General features: G+C 41.5%; 1 protein-coding gene across 7 annotated transcripts in view; it reads left to right on the top strand.

The window, feature by feature from the left end:
* ZNF827 (zinc finger protein 827) overlaps nucleotides 1–18,629 on the top strand; it is a 165,741-nt gene that overhangs the window by 32,099 nt on the left and 115,013 nt on the right. For all 7 annotated transcript variants that reach the window (XM_026018160.2, XM_026018163.2, XM_072724778.1 and 4 more), the window contains exons 3-4: nucleotides 9,294–9,466; nucleotides 15,022–15,499. In XM_026018160.2, coding sequence (XP_025873945.1) covers nucleotides 9,294–9,466; nucleotides 15,022–15,499 — 651 coding nt within the window. The remainder of the gene's footprint in view (nucleotides 1–9,293; nucleotides 9,467–15,021; nucleotides 15,500–18,629) is intronic.

Genomic DNA, 18,629 nt, shown 5'->3' with positions numbered 1-18,629 from the left:
ATCTTTTATTTCAGTCATCCTGTAAGATTTTTTTTTTTTTTACTGTAAATTGCAAATGTCTTATTCATCACTCTATTCGGTTGGGCTCCCCATCTGATCTGTGGCAGGAATAAAAAAAGCAGGAGCACCAGAAAATACTCTAAGTAAGCAGTGTCGTGGGCTTTCATGTGTGGGCTACACAAAGACTTCACAAATAGCTTCATTTTTGAAAGGTAATGAATAATCTTGGAGACGTACAGGACTCCTCCCTTTCATATAAATGATCTTTTTTTTTTTTCTTACCAAGTGCAGGCTAGGTCCATACAAGACATATTTAATGGGAGAAGATCAAAGCATCTTTGTCATGGAGTGCATGGCATCACTGAACATAGGGGGATAGAAAAACCCTGCTGCTTTTGAAACAGTGGACAAGGGGAGAGCCCACCCTCCTGCTGCCTCCCATCACAAATGGACTTTTGTATACAGTAACTACTCTGCCCTAATTTATCACACTATACACTTTTATGTTAGCATTTTTATTATTTTTTTGTGTGTGTGGAATTTAAGCCTTTCCCACTTACCCTGTTCTTCTGTAATTTCTTGTCACATAAGAACTCTAAAGAATATTGTCATTCAGACATAATCAAAGCATTTCCTGCAAATGCTTTTTTTTTTTTTTTTTAAATTCAAATCCAATCAGATCCTGAAGGATCCTGAAGGCATGTGGAAAATTTGAATCATAAGTTTTTCTTGTGAGGGCAGTCTTTCCAAAGGAGAAGTTGCTTGTCTTATGGAGCCTTGACATTCACAAGTTACTCATCTGAGGGAGAAATTTAGTCACTTGAGTTCTCATGGTGGAAGCATCACTTCTTGTACTGGTTTGTTTTTAAATTGTGTGTATGATAAATTCATGGTATTGGGATGGATGTACGGAGCTTCAGATGTCTCCCAAGGATATCCTGTCAGATTGGAACAGGATGTAGGCCATGTGTGTCCTCATTGGTATAAACACTGCCATTGTGTCTATCTAGCCAGCTTTTGAATATTTGCAGCCACATTGATGAAGAGTGCTTAGAATGGCAAATAATTGAACGATCACAGCTCACGTCAGTTTGACACACTTATGACAAATTTCCATTTAAATTGCTGAGTGGGCTATATGCACTAAACCTAATTATTTTAAAACTTGTGTAAACAGCAGAGTAGAACTAGGAAAATGGATATCTGGAACTTTTATGACTCTAAGTGATCCAAACCATTCACTCCAGAGTTTCTGAAGTGTCCATAAAATCCCGAAACGTTTATCAATTCTGAGTTTCATGTCTCCTCACTTCTTACCTGCCATTTGGTGAAATAAAGAGAGAAATGGCTAAAATTAGGAAACCAGGAGAAGAGCAAAGGGAGCTAGGTAATTCTGCATTTACCTGCTCCTCATTTATAGAAATCACCCCTCATTTATAGAAATTTCATTTAGGAATAGCAGAAGAAAGAGAGGTATGACTGTATGTAACATGAAGTTTGATAAATATTCTCTGTGTCTCGTTATTGAATAAGTGTATTTATGGTGTTTACACTATAAAGTCAACTGGACATTGGTTACTTGGAAAAGCTTATACAAAATTAATAAGTGTTAGTCGACTGAAGACTCAGGAAAGAGATAACTGGTAAAACTGTGGCTCCTGAAGGCAAATCGCAGCAGCTTTATCACCGTGAAGTGTCTTGGGTGTAGGGAACAATAGTGATGAAGTATAATTTTTTTTTCTTTCAAGTGCTTAGATGCATGTAAAGATGTAAAAGAGGTCATGAACTTCCAGTGCACAGTAGACTTTCTGCCTGTTTTGTTATAGGATATACACCCAAGGGAAAAGATATGTTCCCTTTATGGTTTAAATGCACTTAATTCATGCCACCATCTCAACGAGCTTCTCAGCAGAATTTTACAGAGACCTACAAACAATCACTTTTTCTTTCCTTTTTCCTGAATTTCTTCTGTTGCCAAAACACTTAATATCTTAGGGGCGCCTGGGTGGCTCAGCTTTTGAGCGTCTGCCTTTGGCTCAGGTCGTGATCCCCAGATCTGGGATCAAGTCCCACATTGGATTCCTTGCAGGGAGCCTGCTTCTCCCTCTGCCTGTGTCTCTGCCTCCCCTCCCCCCCTCCCCATCTCTTATGAATAAATAAATAAAATCTTAAAAAAAAACAAAAAAAAAAACCCCACTTAATATTTTAATCAATGAATGTTCAAAATGATTAAATTGAAAGGGGAGACAAAGGAACTTCTTGGATTGCGTCTCTGCAACCGCCTGCTGGCTGACTGGCACCCGTGGCCCCCTGTTCTCCCCGTGCCTCTGTACAAAATCCAAGAGTTGGTGAAGCAGCTCCCTTGATGAGTAATTGTGGTTTAAAAAAAAAAAAAAATCACTCATTTTGTAGAACTCACACAAGAGGGAAGATCGCTGTGAGGATAAACACAAGGGCTCTTGAAATGGACCATCGGAATATGTTCCGTGTGTCCGTGTGGACATATCCTAAATTCAAGTTTGGTTTCTTACCGCATGGGTTGGAAGTAGTAGAAAGGGTGGCTCTGCGCCCTTCTCACTTAAAGCGAACATCATCACTTCACAGCATGCTAACTAGATTATGGGTTAAGCAGGAGTTGATGGACTATTTAATTCTGTTATTTATCTTCATATCGTGGAGAGATGATTTGGTTGCTCTTACAGATTTTTGAATCTGAGGAGTGGAAGGAAAGGTGGATCTTCTCCATCTGGCCCCCTCCTCCCCTTTCTACACACTATACTCTTGGTTTCAGGGAAATCCAGGGCTAGATTCAGATGTAATTTGGCTTTACTGAGAAAGCATCATGAGAATGTCATGAGAGCTGTCACCCATGTTTCTAAACATTTCTCATGATTATTTTTTTTCCCCTTTACCTTAGAAAGAAATCTTCCTTTAACTCAAAACAGATATGTAGGCTGGCTTCTGGCAGCAGAGTTAGGGTGTCTGTTGCCTAATAATTTAAACAAACAAGTGATAACCCAACCAAAAATCCTTAAAAATAACTATACACCATCCTTATGTCCAGCAGGTCTTAGCTGTTTCCCAAAATGTTGCAAAAAGGGCATATAAAGTTGATTCTGGAGTTACAAAGAGATATGTGCTAGAAAAGCCAATCTGTATTGAGTAATTTAGACACCAGCATTTCTTTGACCTCCTTTAGGTCAAGGGAAGTCCAAACCATGGGGGAAAAAAAGTGTCTTTTAGGTCTGACCTTATTCCTCTTTTTTGAACAGGATTCAGTTGTTGCCAGGTCATGGTGTATTTAATTCCTTTAAAGAGTCCACCACTCTGTAGCCTTTCCCCCCTGCAAGAGAGACGTGACACTTGAGGAGGAGGTTTCTTTCATGTGACCCTGCGCCCCAGCACATGCTGCACTTGCTCTGAAAGGGATATCTTGCTATAAAGATAAATGTCACACATTGACTCAATTCTCTTTGAAGCTACTGTTTGTTGCCTCTCAGAATAAAATAAATGGTTTTTATTTTAAAGACAAACTTTCTTGTAAACGGCCACCAAGATTCCTAGGATGCCAGGCTCCTAGTTAAGAGAAATAACAAGGAGAGTTTCAGAAGGAACGTCTGTGAAACATCTTTATTTTACTAAATTTAGGTATGCTTAGAAGCCTGTTGGTCTCATGCAACCGAAGGCTCAGAATATTTCCTGGGTCAATAGATAGATGTTTTCTGGGTACTGTTTTCTTTCATATTTACGTGATGCTATTAAAATTTATTGCAAAGCCATAGAAAGTCCAGAAAGTGAGGCAACCTCTTCCTCTACTCCCATTAGGTCCACAGTTATTATCACTGTAATCTGGGAATGATCACAAGACAGGAACTTGTTTAGAAAATTCACTTTTTAATCAAGATTCAGAACTAGCTGTCACTGACCTCAATTATATTTCCCCAGCCATTTAAACTTAGACTGCCTCTCATCTAGATATCCAGATATCTACAACCTCTTAGTTTTATTGAATACTTCCCAGTTGTTAAAATATGCATTAGTAACATCAGCGTCAATAATGACAGATAAACCCAGTGATATCCGTTGCTAACATAGGTTTTACACCCTGAAATAGCATTTGAGAGACATGCCCATGAAATTCTATTAAAAGATACAAATTCCATGTGTATTGTTAGAAAGGAGAATGGTTCCTCCTACGCTGATGTGCCTTGGTGGGTTGGTGGGCCTGGAGTGGAGTTGGGGATGATTTAATGTACAGCCAGGGTCACTGGGCGGCTTGAACTCCTTCGATGTGTATAGTAAGGCAGTCGGGTGTATATGCAGATACCACCTGCAAACTGCCTGCAAATTAGCTCAATTTTCTGCAAATTGGCACATAGTATCTAACAAGAGAAAGTTTGATTTCAAGGCCTATAAAACAGTTATGTTGGTTTGAAAACTCCTACCTTGAGTTAAAGCAAGTAAGTTAATGAGAGCCTCCTGATTTTTTTTCCCTCAATGATATGTGTTGTTGTTGCTTTGTGGATTTATATATAGACACCAAACCAGAAGTGAAGATATTGGCTCCAATCCCAACCTGCCACTAACTAGCAGAGGGATTTTAAGCCTACACTTCAGTTCAGCTTCCTCATCTATAAACTGAGCTAGTTGGGAATTAGCTCCAAGATTCCTTCCTGTACTAAGGTTCCTTGCTCTTCCTTTCTTATTCTTGAACTCCTGTCCATCAACTCAAGACAAATGTTTGTTTTTTCCCCTAGTTTTTGAATTAACTATCTTGCTTCTTAAAATTCACCATCAAACCTCCCACAAGATTGTCTCAGCCTTGGGCAGATCTTGTCCATGGTAAATAGTTTAAACACTTACCATTGTACCTTATTATTGGTGTAGTCATACTGTATGCATTTTAAATATCAGCTGCTCCTAATTCATTTTAGAAATAGGTGAGATGTAAGCACATAAACATCTCTCCACACCCATTCATTTGAGACATGTATTGGCATGCTATGTGAAAAGTATGCACTCTTGTGCTGACAACCGCTTCCACTGGGACTTGCTGGCAGCTTCCTGTACCTTTTTCTTCCATTTCCAGCACTCATTTTATTTTTCTGATACTCTCTTGACCCAGCCCTTTCCAATTACTCTCATTACAGTCCAACACACATTTATTGAATTGTACATCATACCCAGTACTGTTTGGTGCTGGAGAAACACAGGTAAAGACCTCTAGCCTTGCCCCCTAGCCTATTCCTCCTCTGCCCCTTCCTCCCCTTCTGTCTTTCCACCTCTCTATTTTCCCTGCTGAGCTGAATTTGCCCATCAGAGTTCTTCCTAGGCTGAGCTGGACCCTACCTGCATAGCACAGTGGACTCCTGCCCCTTTATTTTCTCCGGGCTCCTGTGAAAAATCAACATTTGGGGCTAGGCCCCTAGCTATGTATTTTATGTGATGTCAGTTGTTTAAATTTACATCTGCTCTCCTGGTGAGTTTTCCTGCTTTGGAAGGTATGACTAGAGCCTATCATTACTATTATTATTGCAACAGCTACTACCAGTAGCTTCCATTTACTGTGTGACAGGCATTTTACACACATTTATTATCTCCCTTACTCCAGTAATACTATTGTCTGTAAGGAGAATGTGTTTTCTCCAAAGAAGCAAAGTAGCAACTATTGATGCCCCTGGGTCTGTTAGCATTTGGGGGGATTTCGTTTTGTTTGTGGTGATATTAGCCAGCTAGTGATATATTTGGGGGAAATTGTTTATCAGACAGTTGTAAACCGGGTAAAATAATGAATGTTTCAATCCTATTGCCTTATGAATGTGTGGTTAGTCTGAGGAAGTGGTCATATTTCCTTAGGCTCTAAATTTGAGTGAAATTTACAGCTGTCAGTTCCTTGAAAATAGTTTGGCATACGAACTAGAACACATTCTTACTTCCTCCCTTCTCCAAAGTAGTTATCAACATCATATAGATGGGGAGGGCATCCTACTGAAATATCAAAAAATGTTTAATAAATAAAAATGCAAATGTTAACCCGGGGAGATTAATGGCCAACTTTGAAAATCGATCATTGTATTATGGTTATTTTTATCATTTGGCTCCTGTCTTCTTCCTTTCCTGCCATGATCAGTTAAAAATTTCAAACAGTTCTAATAATGTAGTGCTTTGGCACATATCTTGCCATTAGTTTCTTATCGTTATGAGTATTCTAATTTTTTTTCCCATTCAATCCAAGGACACCCTAATTTGTACATGATTCGTGTGTCTTTTGGTATTAATTAAAACTAGGGAAGAAAAAAAAAAAACTAGGGAAGCATAGCTCCAAAATAAAATAGATTTATATGAAATGCTAATGTGCAAGATTTAATGTGGTGTGCTCTGTAATACACCCTAGGGGGCCCTGGGCGGGGGGGATCAGAAAAAGTAAGGAAATTGGTCACATTAAGCAAAACAAGATATCCAGGGGACACTGGCCATGTTCCTTTTGTCTTTGTCCAAATGCCTTTTATTGCCTTCCTGTGATGTACCATGAAACCTTAGGTCAGTGGAAGACATCTCCATTTTCCTCTCCTGTTCCAGACAGTTCTATAAAATTAGGCAGTTTGCGGGTTTGATATGGGAAAAATGAAGATCAGTGGCAGCCTGTTTGCATGTATCTTTCTTACTATTTTGATGTTCTCACAATCCCAAATAGACATCATTATCATTTTTCCCCCCTCTGGTTTAGAACAGTAATCTCACCTAGAGGCCTGGTTCAGCCTTTTCTCTCAAATCTATTGTTCAATGTGTAGTCTCTGTGATCAAGATACCAGAGTGGAAGAAATGACAATGAAGGATAGAAAATGAGAGGCCAAATTAGGGATAGGACGCCAGGTCAGCAGAGGCAATCAACAAAAGCAGTAGGAAAGCTAAAGTCAGGTTAATTAAAAAAAAAAAAAAAAAAAAAAAAAGTCCTGTTGATAGGCCTCTACAAAGCATGCTTGTCCTAGAGTGAAAGAGAACCTTCAATCCCACCCCAGCCCCCAATCAGAAAAGGAAATGCTTGTGATGGAAGCATCACAAGTAGAGTTTCCAGACTTGAAGGTATATTTTTGGCAGATTCTTTTTCAGGTTGCTTGGTTATGGTAACCAAGATTGCTTATTATATTCATGATAGTAAAACAGAATTTTTGGAATACCCTGACTGTATTCCAGAACCTTTCTGGTTCCATCCATGATAAGTGGTCCTTTGCATACAGAGACTCAGTTGATGCCATGAATAAATAATAAGATGATTTTAAAGTTTACACATGAGACTGTATCCTTTTAAAATTATAAAGATAATATGTGCATTAAAAATTTCAGTGTACATAGAAGAATGTAAAATAAAAACAAGTTTCCCTTTCTGACCCCTTCCTTTTAACCCACAGTTCTTCAAAGGTAACTGCTTAATAATTTCTTGGGTATGCTTCCAGACCATTTTCCTACAAATAAAAAGATATCATTTTTTGTTTCATTTATTCATCCCATTCTTTCTTCTCCTTATCCTTTTTTGCTCAAGCATTTAAAAGCAAATCCCAGACCTTGTATCCATTTGCCTGTAAGTGTTACCATATATATTATCTCCACCAGAGAAGAACTTAAAAAAATAATAATAACACGGTAACTATTATCACATCTAAGGGGATCGACGTTTGTTTCATGATTTTATGGAACACCTGGGCTACAATCAGTATTCCCTCAGTATCTCGGAAGTGTCTTTTCATAATTGCTTTGTTCAAGTTAGGATCAAAATCAGTTTCACACCTTCTATTTGTTTGATATGTCTCCGTAACCATGTCCCTTTCCCAAGCGCTGTTTCCTTGAAGAGACTGTCATCCGTCCTGTAGAATTGCCCACATTCTGGATTTGGCTGATTTCTGGCCCCTGGGCATGTGGGTTTAATGTGTTGTTGCTATTTTAATCATATTTCTGGTAGCCTTCTAGTTATATAGAGGCTTGATTAAACTTTTTGTAGGGATATTTCATAGGTGGCTTATCAGAAGGCCTGCAATGTCTGTCCCCTTTTTAGGAATGTTAAGCTTAATGAGTGGCTGTAGGTATTGTCAGCTTGATTAATCCTTTATAAAGTTTTCTCTCAACCTTTCACCTCACTGTATTAGCAACAATTGATTCCCGTTTTTTAGAAAACAAAAACAGAATCCACCTAGACGTACAGGCTCAATCTTCTTGCTTTATCCACTAACTGTAATATCTTGGGCAGGTTTCTCTATCAGCATCTCTAGATCTAGTTCATTTTAAAAAACAGCTTCATATATTTTATTTTATGAGTGTATTACGACTTAGTTAATCAGTTTGGAAATATTTCTGATCCCTCATGATTAAAAAAGGAAAGTCTGAGTCTTCAACTCTACTTGTTTTTATTTACTATATCCCCAAATTGCAGAAGCTACTGTGTTCCTGAGAATATAAATTGATAGACCAGAGGTGTAGCAACACAGTATCATAACACAGACCCTTTGCTGTGGGGATGGAGGAGGTGAGAGTTATCTTAGCTTTCCTTGGAGGAAGTAGTTGGTTTGTCTGCTTTCCTGAAAAAAATGGAAGCATTTGTGACTGCCTTTTTGTAGCTCTTTCCCAAGTGGGTGGTAGGGCCCAGTGCAGAAGAAAGCAGTGGATCTTATTAGTGACAACCAGAGGGACAAAAAAAAGTAGGTGAAAAACCCTAGCCTTAAGATCCCCTGATGGCCAAACTGGCAGTAGCATTTGCTCAAGACATAACTAAACAAGTCAACAGTAGGATCCTAAAATTTGTCTCCATTGGAGTGGTTTATGATGGCTGTTTGGTTTTCAGTGTGGTGCAATGCGTCATTCCCTGTCCCCTTTGATTGGTCTTAATTTCTTGCTGTTTTCTAAATTTAGGAACTCAGAAATGGCCTCAGGTTTGGAGGTTTCCTTCAGGAAACAAAGCCCCTGACATCAAGCTTTTCTGAGCTGAACTAGGACAAGTCAGGCAAAGCCCCTTTGCAGACACTTTCCTAAGTGTGGGATGGCCTTCAAAAGTGACACTGTCACACAGCAGCCTGGTCAGATTTTGAAAAATGGAACCCACATGGAAGTAATGAGATGAACATGGGTTTCTACTTGAAGAAAAGCTTTAATAAAACTCCCTCATGGATAAAGTCTTGGAATTGCCCAGGAAAAATACCAAATCATTTTTAGTGTTCTTTATATAGTAATGCATGTGAGTGAATGCTGGATGCAGTGTCCCTTTTTGTTTTCCTCAATTTTTCTTTCTTTCTCCCTCTTCCAAGCCTCTGAAGAGGAAAGCGGAAAGCCTTTCCAGTGTCCAATATGTGGTTTGGTTATAAAAAGGAAGAGTTACTGGAAGCGGCACATGGTGATTCACACAGGTTTAAAAAGTCATCAGTGTCCGCTCTGTCCATTCCGGTGTGCTCGCAAGGACAATCTCAAATCCCACATGAAGGTAAGCCAACTGCGGACGGGCCTTACAGAGAGGCAGGCACAGCCCAAGCTCTTGCACATGGCCTGGTGCTGGCGGCTTCTAGACAGGAGAGGGGCCGTGGTGGAGCCTACGGAATGAAGCGCTCATTGATTCCGAGGTCGCGTGCAGCACCAATGAAGCATGTTGAGGAGGGTCTCCTTTGTGATGCTATTCCTGTCCTTTTTACAACCAAGAACTTAAAGGCAAAGACTTTAACAGACATAATATAGAGTCCTCCTTTCTGACTGGGGAGCAGCAGCCTACCTTGACCTTGCATGGCAGTGCATGTCTGGGGCGCTAGGAGGATGACTTAGGGAAGAGCAAGGAGCAGGAAAGACCAGTACAGGATGGGCTGCTGCACCCCTACCCCAGAGAGGGACTGCCCTCTTCTGCTGTTGCTTTGTTCTCCAGCTTACAAACCCACAGGAACACCCAGAGCTCCTTAGAGGAGAAGTGAGGACCTTGAAAGACACATGGGCTCTAACTTTCGCCCTGTGTGGGACTTGGGGGCTATTTCTGACAAGACAGGGCCCTCCTGAGGCTGTCTCTGTTTGTGCTGTCCTAATTCCCAGGATCACACTTATCAAACATCTAAGGACATTGTTTTCAATGTCTTATTAAAAACAACTGCATTTCACTCTTAAGTGAGATGGAGAAAACTTAGTCATCTTGAAATCTTTCTGGAGAACCCACTACTAACAAAGATTTTCTCTGAAACTCAAGGAAGAAAATCACTAGATAAAACAGCATGGGCTCTTGAATTTGATAGACTTGCATTTAAATCTTATTGTGCAACTTACTAGCTAAGTGGCCTTGAGCAAATGAACTTTAGGCTCTCAATTTTCTCATCTGTTCAATGAGAACGATAATGTTTATCTCAAAGAGTTATCATTAGTATTTAAGGAGATAATGTTAGCCAAGTATCTGACATCGAAATGTTCAGTAGTGGTTATTTAATTTCGATAACTGTCTTTGAACACCTTGATTTTCCCACCGATATTTTCAATATAGTTTGGCTGTCGACATTGTTTATAACGTTTTTACTTCCCTGCCATAAGAAGCATAGTGTATTTACGTAATTGAGATATTTGCTTTTATACAAAACCCTGGAGCCTAATAATCTTTCTGAATAGATCAGGGATCGTTGTGAATTGTAGCTCGAAAAATGTGTGTTCAGATAGCACCTCTCCTGATTTTAGGAGATAGCTTAGAAGATTAAAAAGAAAAATTAAATCCATGATGTAATTTGTATTCTATCATTTGCCTTTTTCTCCCGGGAGTAGCTTGCCTTTCATCTTCAGAATCCATTGAACCAGGAGTTCTGGTTGGTTGGATTTTACTGAGCCTACTTGGTTTTTCCATTCCCCTCCTCATTCTCTGTCACCTCTTCCCAAAGCAAAATCTCGTATTTTACACCTGCAAAGTGGATTTCATTAGCAGGATGAGCCTTCAAAAGGAATGCCTTTAAAACTAAAATTTGTTTTCGTTACTGTGTCTTACACTGTGTTTAGAAATCAGGTCTGGCAAATTTAAAGCTTCAGTGAGCAGAAAACTTGCATCTAGCCTGACACCTTGTAAGCTTGGTTTCAGCTCAGGGTCACATAAAACAACCTATTTATAAACCCACAGAAAAAAAGATGGGTTTTCAATAGCAGGAACTACTGACCCTGAAACCATAGGGAGATGAGTTGGGTGCCTTGATGATGCAGACGGTCGGCCATGACAGTGTCACAGATGAGAGCGGCCAGGGCTTTGCGGGTCGCAGGGTCTCAGAATGCTTTCAGAACAAATCAATAACCAGTACAATAAAGCAGTTGTGTGAAATTACTACTTTATTCAAACTCATGGTGTCCTAACCTGTTGAGCTACGACTCAAGCTTTTGATAAGGGAAGTGTGAGAAGGGCTCATGCAAGTTTAATTTTATCAAATGGTTTAGTCTTTCTTTCCTCTCTTCTCCACCTCCCGAATGGGCTTTTCTCTTCCTTTAATTAAAGAGTTCATGCTTTTGTTTTGATTTGACATACTCAAATTTTGAGAAATTATGTCAACAGTCTACATAAGAGTATAATGGCAGTGGTCTTGTCAATAGATGTCTTCTGCTGCATTCACCGGTGACTAAAAATATGAATAGGTCTTCTAAAACAAAGTCAGCTTATGAAGTGGGGGCAGTGTCGCCTATAGATTAAGACCTCATGCTGCGTGCGGTCAGAAAGGCCTCAGTTAGAATCTCAGTTCCACGACTTTTAGTAGTGGTGAGACTTTGGGCTAATCATTTAACCTCTCCCAGCCTTCTTTCCACTCATGGAGATAATCATCCGATCTATCGCCTGGAGTCCAGAGTCATTATAAGGGTTAAATGAGATAATGGACATGAAGCAACTGAATACAGTGGCTGCATGGAGCACACTCGGTTAACGTAGCTAACCTGGCCACTGTTACCCAAGAGTTCTCTGAGTTAGCCTTTACATGCGAAAATCAAGTAATGATGTGGGATTAAAAAATTACTCTAAATTTTATTGCTGCCTTTTTCTTTTTGTGATCCATCTTTAATGGTGAGAATTTTTTAAAAACTGGTAGATGCCAAGAATCTAAAATTGACCCTCAATCCCATCACACAGAGAGAACCATTGTTACTATTCTAACGTATATCCTTGCACATTGATGATATAGACCCATTGAAGATGAATGGGGATTCTGCTTTATTTGTTCAACACGGACAGTATTGACTGTGTTCCCACTGGGTGCTGGGCACTGTACAATTTTTTTAAAAAAAAACTGCCTTTCCTCCCTCTGTATATCTCGCAAACGTTTTTATGGGCAGCTGAGGAAGGAGCTTGTAAATGCCTCCAGCTTCCTCCGGGTTATCTTAGATTCCCATTAAGTCTTTTACAACTTTCCTGGATGAGTGAGCATACAGGAATTAAATGCGAAATTCATAAGCCAAGATTGAACAGAAAAGGTGAGGACTGCTGAAATAAAGAACACTGAGGAAGTAATGGCAAGAAACAGGGCAAGGGTCAGAGCACAGAGTCCTGCTGGCCTGGGACCTGCCACTTAAGGAGCTGTGGTTCCTGAGGAAATGCCTTCCCTGCCCAGCCTGGTCCCTTACAGGGGCACATGGAGCAGATGTTTGCCAAAGCTTCCTCATGCTCATCCCTCCACCACTGGGAGATGGACCTCATGATGTAACAGTGCTTTCTACTTCCCGCCCCTTAGATGCTCTTGGTACAAAATGGCCAGTCAATAAACATGTCTTTAAGTGGCCTGGAAAGAATGATGTGCTTTGGACAAGCATTTCTGCACAGTAGTGGACTTAGAGGGATCTCAAAGCCAGTGTTAGGCGAAAGAGATTAAAAGTTATAATGGAAAGTGCTTTTCTGTCAGGACAGAAGGGAGGAAAGTGCATCAGGAGGACTGTGGGAATACTTCTTTCAAGGGCCCAATGTGACATATAGCCTCTTTGGGAAGTTGTAACTCAAATAAAATGATAAGTGCGAAAGTCAACACCATGGCCACTGTTTTTCCTTTAAACTGACACTGATTTTTCCACAACTAAATATAACAAGGCTGGGATATGGTGGAAAAGAAGCCACGTAAAATACTTGCGCTCAAACTCTTCAGTCCAAGGCTCCCTTTTGATTTTAGAACTTGGGCTCACTCTCTGTCCTTCCCTTCTTCCAGAAGCTGCTTCCGGAGCTTCTGTTCTTGGATTAGCTCCTTTCCTGGGTTGATAGATGTAAGGGCGCTTCTGAAATGGAATCTGCCCCCACTGCTCCCGGGACATCGGAAGCGGTCTCCCCTGTGACCTTTACCACCTGGTTCTGGGCATGCTTTAGGCAGCACCTGTCAGGGTCCTGTGGGGCTGTGACTCGAGCCCCCAAGGTGCCTGCTTCTGTGGGAATTGGGTGGAGGAGATGGGGAGGAATCTTCATGATTCTGTGAGAAAGCAAAATGAAACGATCAGCTCCAGAGTGAAATCCCTTTGTTATGAAAGAACAGAGAGCGGTGATGTTAACAGCCAGTGATGAGCGCGTCCCTAACCCTCGGTCCCTCCTGACCTGGCAGAGGGGAAACCTTTTAATGCGCGAGGCCTTGCTGCACCTAAATTGAAGTTTATATGGTTATTTCTGAGAAAGAAATTCATGCGATGGGGGACCCAGAATGTCTTTGGCTGTTTTTTTCAAAAAGCCACAGTGGGGTGCTGTAGCGACAGGATCTCACCATTAAGTTTTAATTTCTTTGCTTTTGTTGGTCACTTAACAATATTTAAAAGTATGTTTTGGCTGATGAATAATGCTCTTGGATTGCATTCAGAATGCATAAACAGCTGTAGTAAAACTTGCTGTCTTGGAAAGGAAGCCTACGCAGAGGGGCCAGGTGGTGCAGTGAATTAACGAACTAGCCTTTAACCTTTGTCAGACCTGGGTTCAGATCCTACTTGGGTCACCGCTGGACGATGAGGTATCGGTGCTGTTTTGGTTTTGAATCCTAATCACTTGTTTGTCCAGATCCCACAACTCCCCAAATCATTTGGCCCAGATTTCCACAATTGGCAGTTTCCATGCCAGGGAGGGGCAGTCCTGAAATAGCAGGGTGTAGCAGGTCAGCACTGAAGTACATTGGCAGAGCTGAATGGGGAAGTTACAAGCTTACCAGCACCTGCCAGCTCCAAGCCTGGCTCAGTCCAGTGCAATGATTTCCTCACTTTTCCAAGCACTAAATTTGGTAGGGACAGGAAGAAAAAAGTTTCCTCCAATTTTTACAGGTACTGTGCATGTGAGACAGGAACTGGATTTAAAAGTCTGCATTCTTTCTTGCAGATATCAGAATCTGGAGCCTGATAGAACCACATTTGGAAACATTAGTTTCATCTTGCTGAGAATACTTGGTGGGGATCAGACCTTGGTTTTTCTCCCACTCTACTTTGCTTGCTCTGTATGTAATTTTGCTCAAGCCACTTACTCTGGGGTCTCAGTCTCCCTGTCTATGAAACGGGAATACTCCAGAGATATCATTCTCCATGTTCTTAATTTACCTGGAGAAGTGTTTTGAAAATTGAAATTATGTTTGCAAAACATAACGAATTCTCCAAGTGAGAATAATCGGGTGCGTATGACTTATTATTATTGTGAAAGGAATTACTTGACAGGTTGCCTCCTTTGACACCCCCCCCAACCAGTAATTATGTAAGTTCGCACTGTGCTGGGTTTGTATTTTCTTTGAAGACCCACTGAGATGAGATGACTAGAATATTAGGACAGTTCTACTAAAAACAGCCTCCACTGGCAGACAGCATCTTCAGTTGTGAGTGTGGCTCTAATAATGGGCTCTTAACCTATGTGGACCCATGTTATGTTTAGGGACAAACCTCATTACCTGGAGCAGGGAAATGAAATACTCCTCTGGTGATTTTATTTCCTGGGCCAGCCCAGCCCTTGGTACTGTGAGGAAATGGTCGATGAATAGTCTGGATATACAACAAGGCATTTTTTGCAAGCAGGTGGTGGAGAGCTCATTCTTCTTGCTTCTTCATCAGGTTCATCAGCACCAGGACCGGGGAGAGACCTTTCAGTGCCAGCTATGCCCTTTCACTTCCTCACGCCACTTCAGCCTGAAACTCCACATGCGTTGCCATCAGCACTTCCTGAGGACAGAAGCCAAGGTGAAGGAGGAGATCCCAGACCCAGATGTCAAGGGATCTCCCCACCTCAGTGACAGTGCCTGCCTGGGGCAGCAAAGGGAAGGAGGGACAGAGCTAGTGGGGACCATGATGACGTCCAACACTCCAGAGAGGACTAGCCAGGGTGGGGCTGGCGTCTCACCTTTGCTGGTGAAGGAGGAACCCAAGGAAGATAACGGCCTGCCAACTTCCTTTACTCTGAATGCTGCCGACAGGCCGGCCAACCACACAAAGCTGAAAGACCCCTCCGAGTATGTGGCCAACAGTGCATCAGCATTGTTCAGCCAGGACATCTCTGTTAAGATGGCGTCTGATTTTCTCATGAAGCTGTCAGGTACTTGAATAGGGTTGTATATTCTCTCTCTTCCTCTCTGTCTGTCTGTCTCTCTCTCTCTCTCTTTCTCTACCAGGAGTCTTATCTGTAAAGTGAGCTGGTAGTACTAGATGATTTCAAGGTTGCTTTAAATCGTTTGCACTTTCATAAATTTGCTCCTTGACTTTTTTTTTTTTTTTTTTGAAGTCCTTTGGAAGTAGGCATTACTATAGTTTGGGTCTAGAAATAACAGGGGTTGTTGATTTCCTTCCGGTTTTTCGTTTTTATGGGTTCTTGTTGTGGGGGACAGGTCACATGGTGAGCCAAGTTGGGGACAGGTCACATGGTGAGCCAAGTTGGTGACAGTTCTTTGTGTGACCTTGGGCCATATTTAACATGTCTCTGCATTTGATTCTTTTAAGCTTGTACAGAATATCACATTTTGCATTATTCAAGTTAATAAAGGCCTTAATCGGAAAGAGTTTTAAAGGACATATATACAGAGACAACTGTTAGGAATTAGAGTTTCAAAATTTGAGCAAATGAAAAAAATTATCTTTACATTATTTTTTCCACTAGAAAAATTTTTATTGAAATAAAATACACCTAACATGAAATTTACTGTTTTAACCATTTTTAAGTATACAGTTCTTTGGCATTAAGTACATTCCTGTTGTTGTATAACCATCACCACCATCCATATCTCCAGAACTTTTTTGTCATCCCAAACTGAAACCTCGCACCCATAAACAATAATTCCACATTCCACCCTCTCCACAGCCCCTGGTAACCGCTAGTATGCTTTCTGCCTCTATAAATTTGACTACTTTAGGCACCTCATGTAAACTGAAATTAAAACAAAAACAAAACTAACTTTTTAAAAAGTATTCTTTCCCAGCTACCCCATTGCCTTTTGGAAGGAAGATGAAATATGTTATAAAAATTTATTATTAATTGGCATCACATTCATCATCAAATTATACATGGTGTTTCTTGTCTTTTTGTCCTCCCCCCCCCCCCCAATTTCTTTGCTTAAGTTGTGAGGTTGAATAGGGGGTGGTGCTATTGAGGGAGCGCTGTTTTTCCTGACTGTTTGGGAATGATAAAACATGATGTGGGATTGTGCTGCTACTCTTTACATTTTTAGAAGTATGATTTTAAATTGTAAAAGAGATGTGGAGGGTGGGGAAAGGTCGGCTGAGAGTTGGTTCTGTCTTTCAGTGAAGATGGCAGTCCTCATGATGATTTCCAAATGCCATTTCAGCTCTTTGGAGATTGACAATACCCTTTTAAATGGAGAATAATTGGTCACCGCCTTCCTTTAAATGGACTGTGAGTCGCATTTCACTAAATGTCATTGCCAGGTGAATTAGAGGTTCAGCTTCACTCGCTTGGAAGTCCCTTTGCTCAGTGACTCTTCTGGTCAGGTCTCTTGCAATGTCCCCCGCACCCCAGATCTTTGCCCCTCAGGAGTGTGCAATGCTAGTTGGAAGAAATGAGGAGAGGTGGGGGATGAAATGAGGCGTCAGAAATGATCTGGGGAGTCACCAGGAGCCAGGAATGGTACAGCTAGGTGCTCCAGTCCACCAACCCACAGCATGAGTGTGGAGTCCTCTGCTGGAAACAGGCCACAGGAAGCCTGTGCTCTTGAAGAACAGGGGCCTCTCTCCTCTCCACCCCTCCACTTGCCTTATCCTACCCCAGTCTAGGGCAAAATAAGCTTGTAGCATCTTCGAGTTTTATATTTAAACATTTTTGAAACTGTGGAGGAAATGCATGCTGATAGTTTTCCTTTCACTGCTAATCCTTTAGGCTTCACCTCTGGCAGGGTGGGGCTGTGCAGGGTGTGTGTCTCTGGATTTTTCCTTGATCTCTCCTACCAATTTTATAGCAAAAGCAGGCTCCTTTTCTGGGCTCCTCTAGTGCACTCCCAAGGGAAGGAATGCACATGGCATATTCACTTAGCGTGGCTTAAACACGGGACGTTTCCTTACTTAACAGACAGGGAGAGACTAAGTGGGGGTGAATAGCTCTTAGTACGGGGTTGCTGCTTTTATTCCAAGACTGCAAGAAGTTTTTAAATCTGAAGGAAGGGGAGAGATGATGAAAGAAGATTGGTCTTTGGATGAAACGCTTGGTGTATGATACCCTACTCCTGCTGGGCTATGGCTGTAACTAGCTCCAGACCCAATCTCAGGGAGCATACGATAAGGCCTGCCGAGCGCTGCCACTGCAAAGAGGAGAGACTCAAGAGAAGCTGGTCGGAAAGTTGGGGTGAAAGAGTGCACCAAAGCCTTACACTGTGATCTCTTTTCTCAGTTATTGATGGGACTTATTTATACAGTTTGGTAGTCAGAGTATTTACGGACTGATCAATTGGCATAAGAAAACAGATAACAAATGCACACTATTTATGCAAAAGGCCCGTGCAGCTATTTTATGGTGGCTTACTAGAGGTCCTGAAACCTGACTTGTATGCACTGTTACCTAGCAACCTGTTACAAAGTCACCGGGGAGTGAGAGGGAGTGAGATGCATCGGTAATTTTGTGTGTGTGTGCGTGCATATTCGGATGTAAATGTAAACTTAGTGACTGTGGCAGTGCAGCCCACAGGAGGAGAAGATATGTTAAGAGGAGAGGAATACGTTTTCTGGAGGGATTTTTTTTTTTCTTTAATTTCCACTAACTCTCTGGTTGGTCGGGCCTTGTAATTGGTAGCTACTGTCACTGTGGTGCTCTACCTGGCTGTGTCTGTGGATGTGATCCTGGGACCAAAACGCCAGATCTCAGGGAGCTGCGGCCGAGTTTCTAGCCCTTTGCCATCACCAAATGCAGTGCAGTAGTGGTTACTGTCGCCTTGTCTCTCGGCGTCATAACGGCGGCATTGTTCCCGCAACGACTTTTTGAGCTGGGCTCTGTGCGTGCACCTGCTGGGACGCTCTGTGGGGTGCAGCTGTTTGTGGGCACCAAGTCTGTGAGTCTCTGTGCCAGCCACATCACTGCAGAACTGGCGCACAGTGACAGATTCAGGCGTGTACATACCTACTTGTTTCCCAGAGAGAGATGGAAAACACTTGATTCTTTCTTGCTTGGTTATTAAGGGAAGTCTTTCTTGCTCCTTCAACTAAAACTAAGCATAGAGATGACTTAA

Source organism: Vulpes vulpes, chromosome 10 (assembly GCF_048418805.1).
Source record: "Vulpes vulpes isolate BD-2025 chromosome 10, VulVul3, whole genome shotgun sequence".
In the NCBI taxonomy this organism is placed as follows: Eukaryota; Metazoa; Chordata; class Mammalia; order Carnivora; family Canidae; genus Vulpes; species Vulpes vulpes.
The sequence above is the reverse complement of the archived record's forward strand: the minus strand, read 5'-3'. Positions and strand labels throughout refer to the sequence as shown.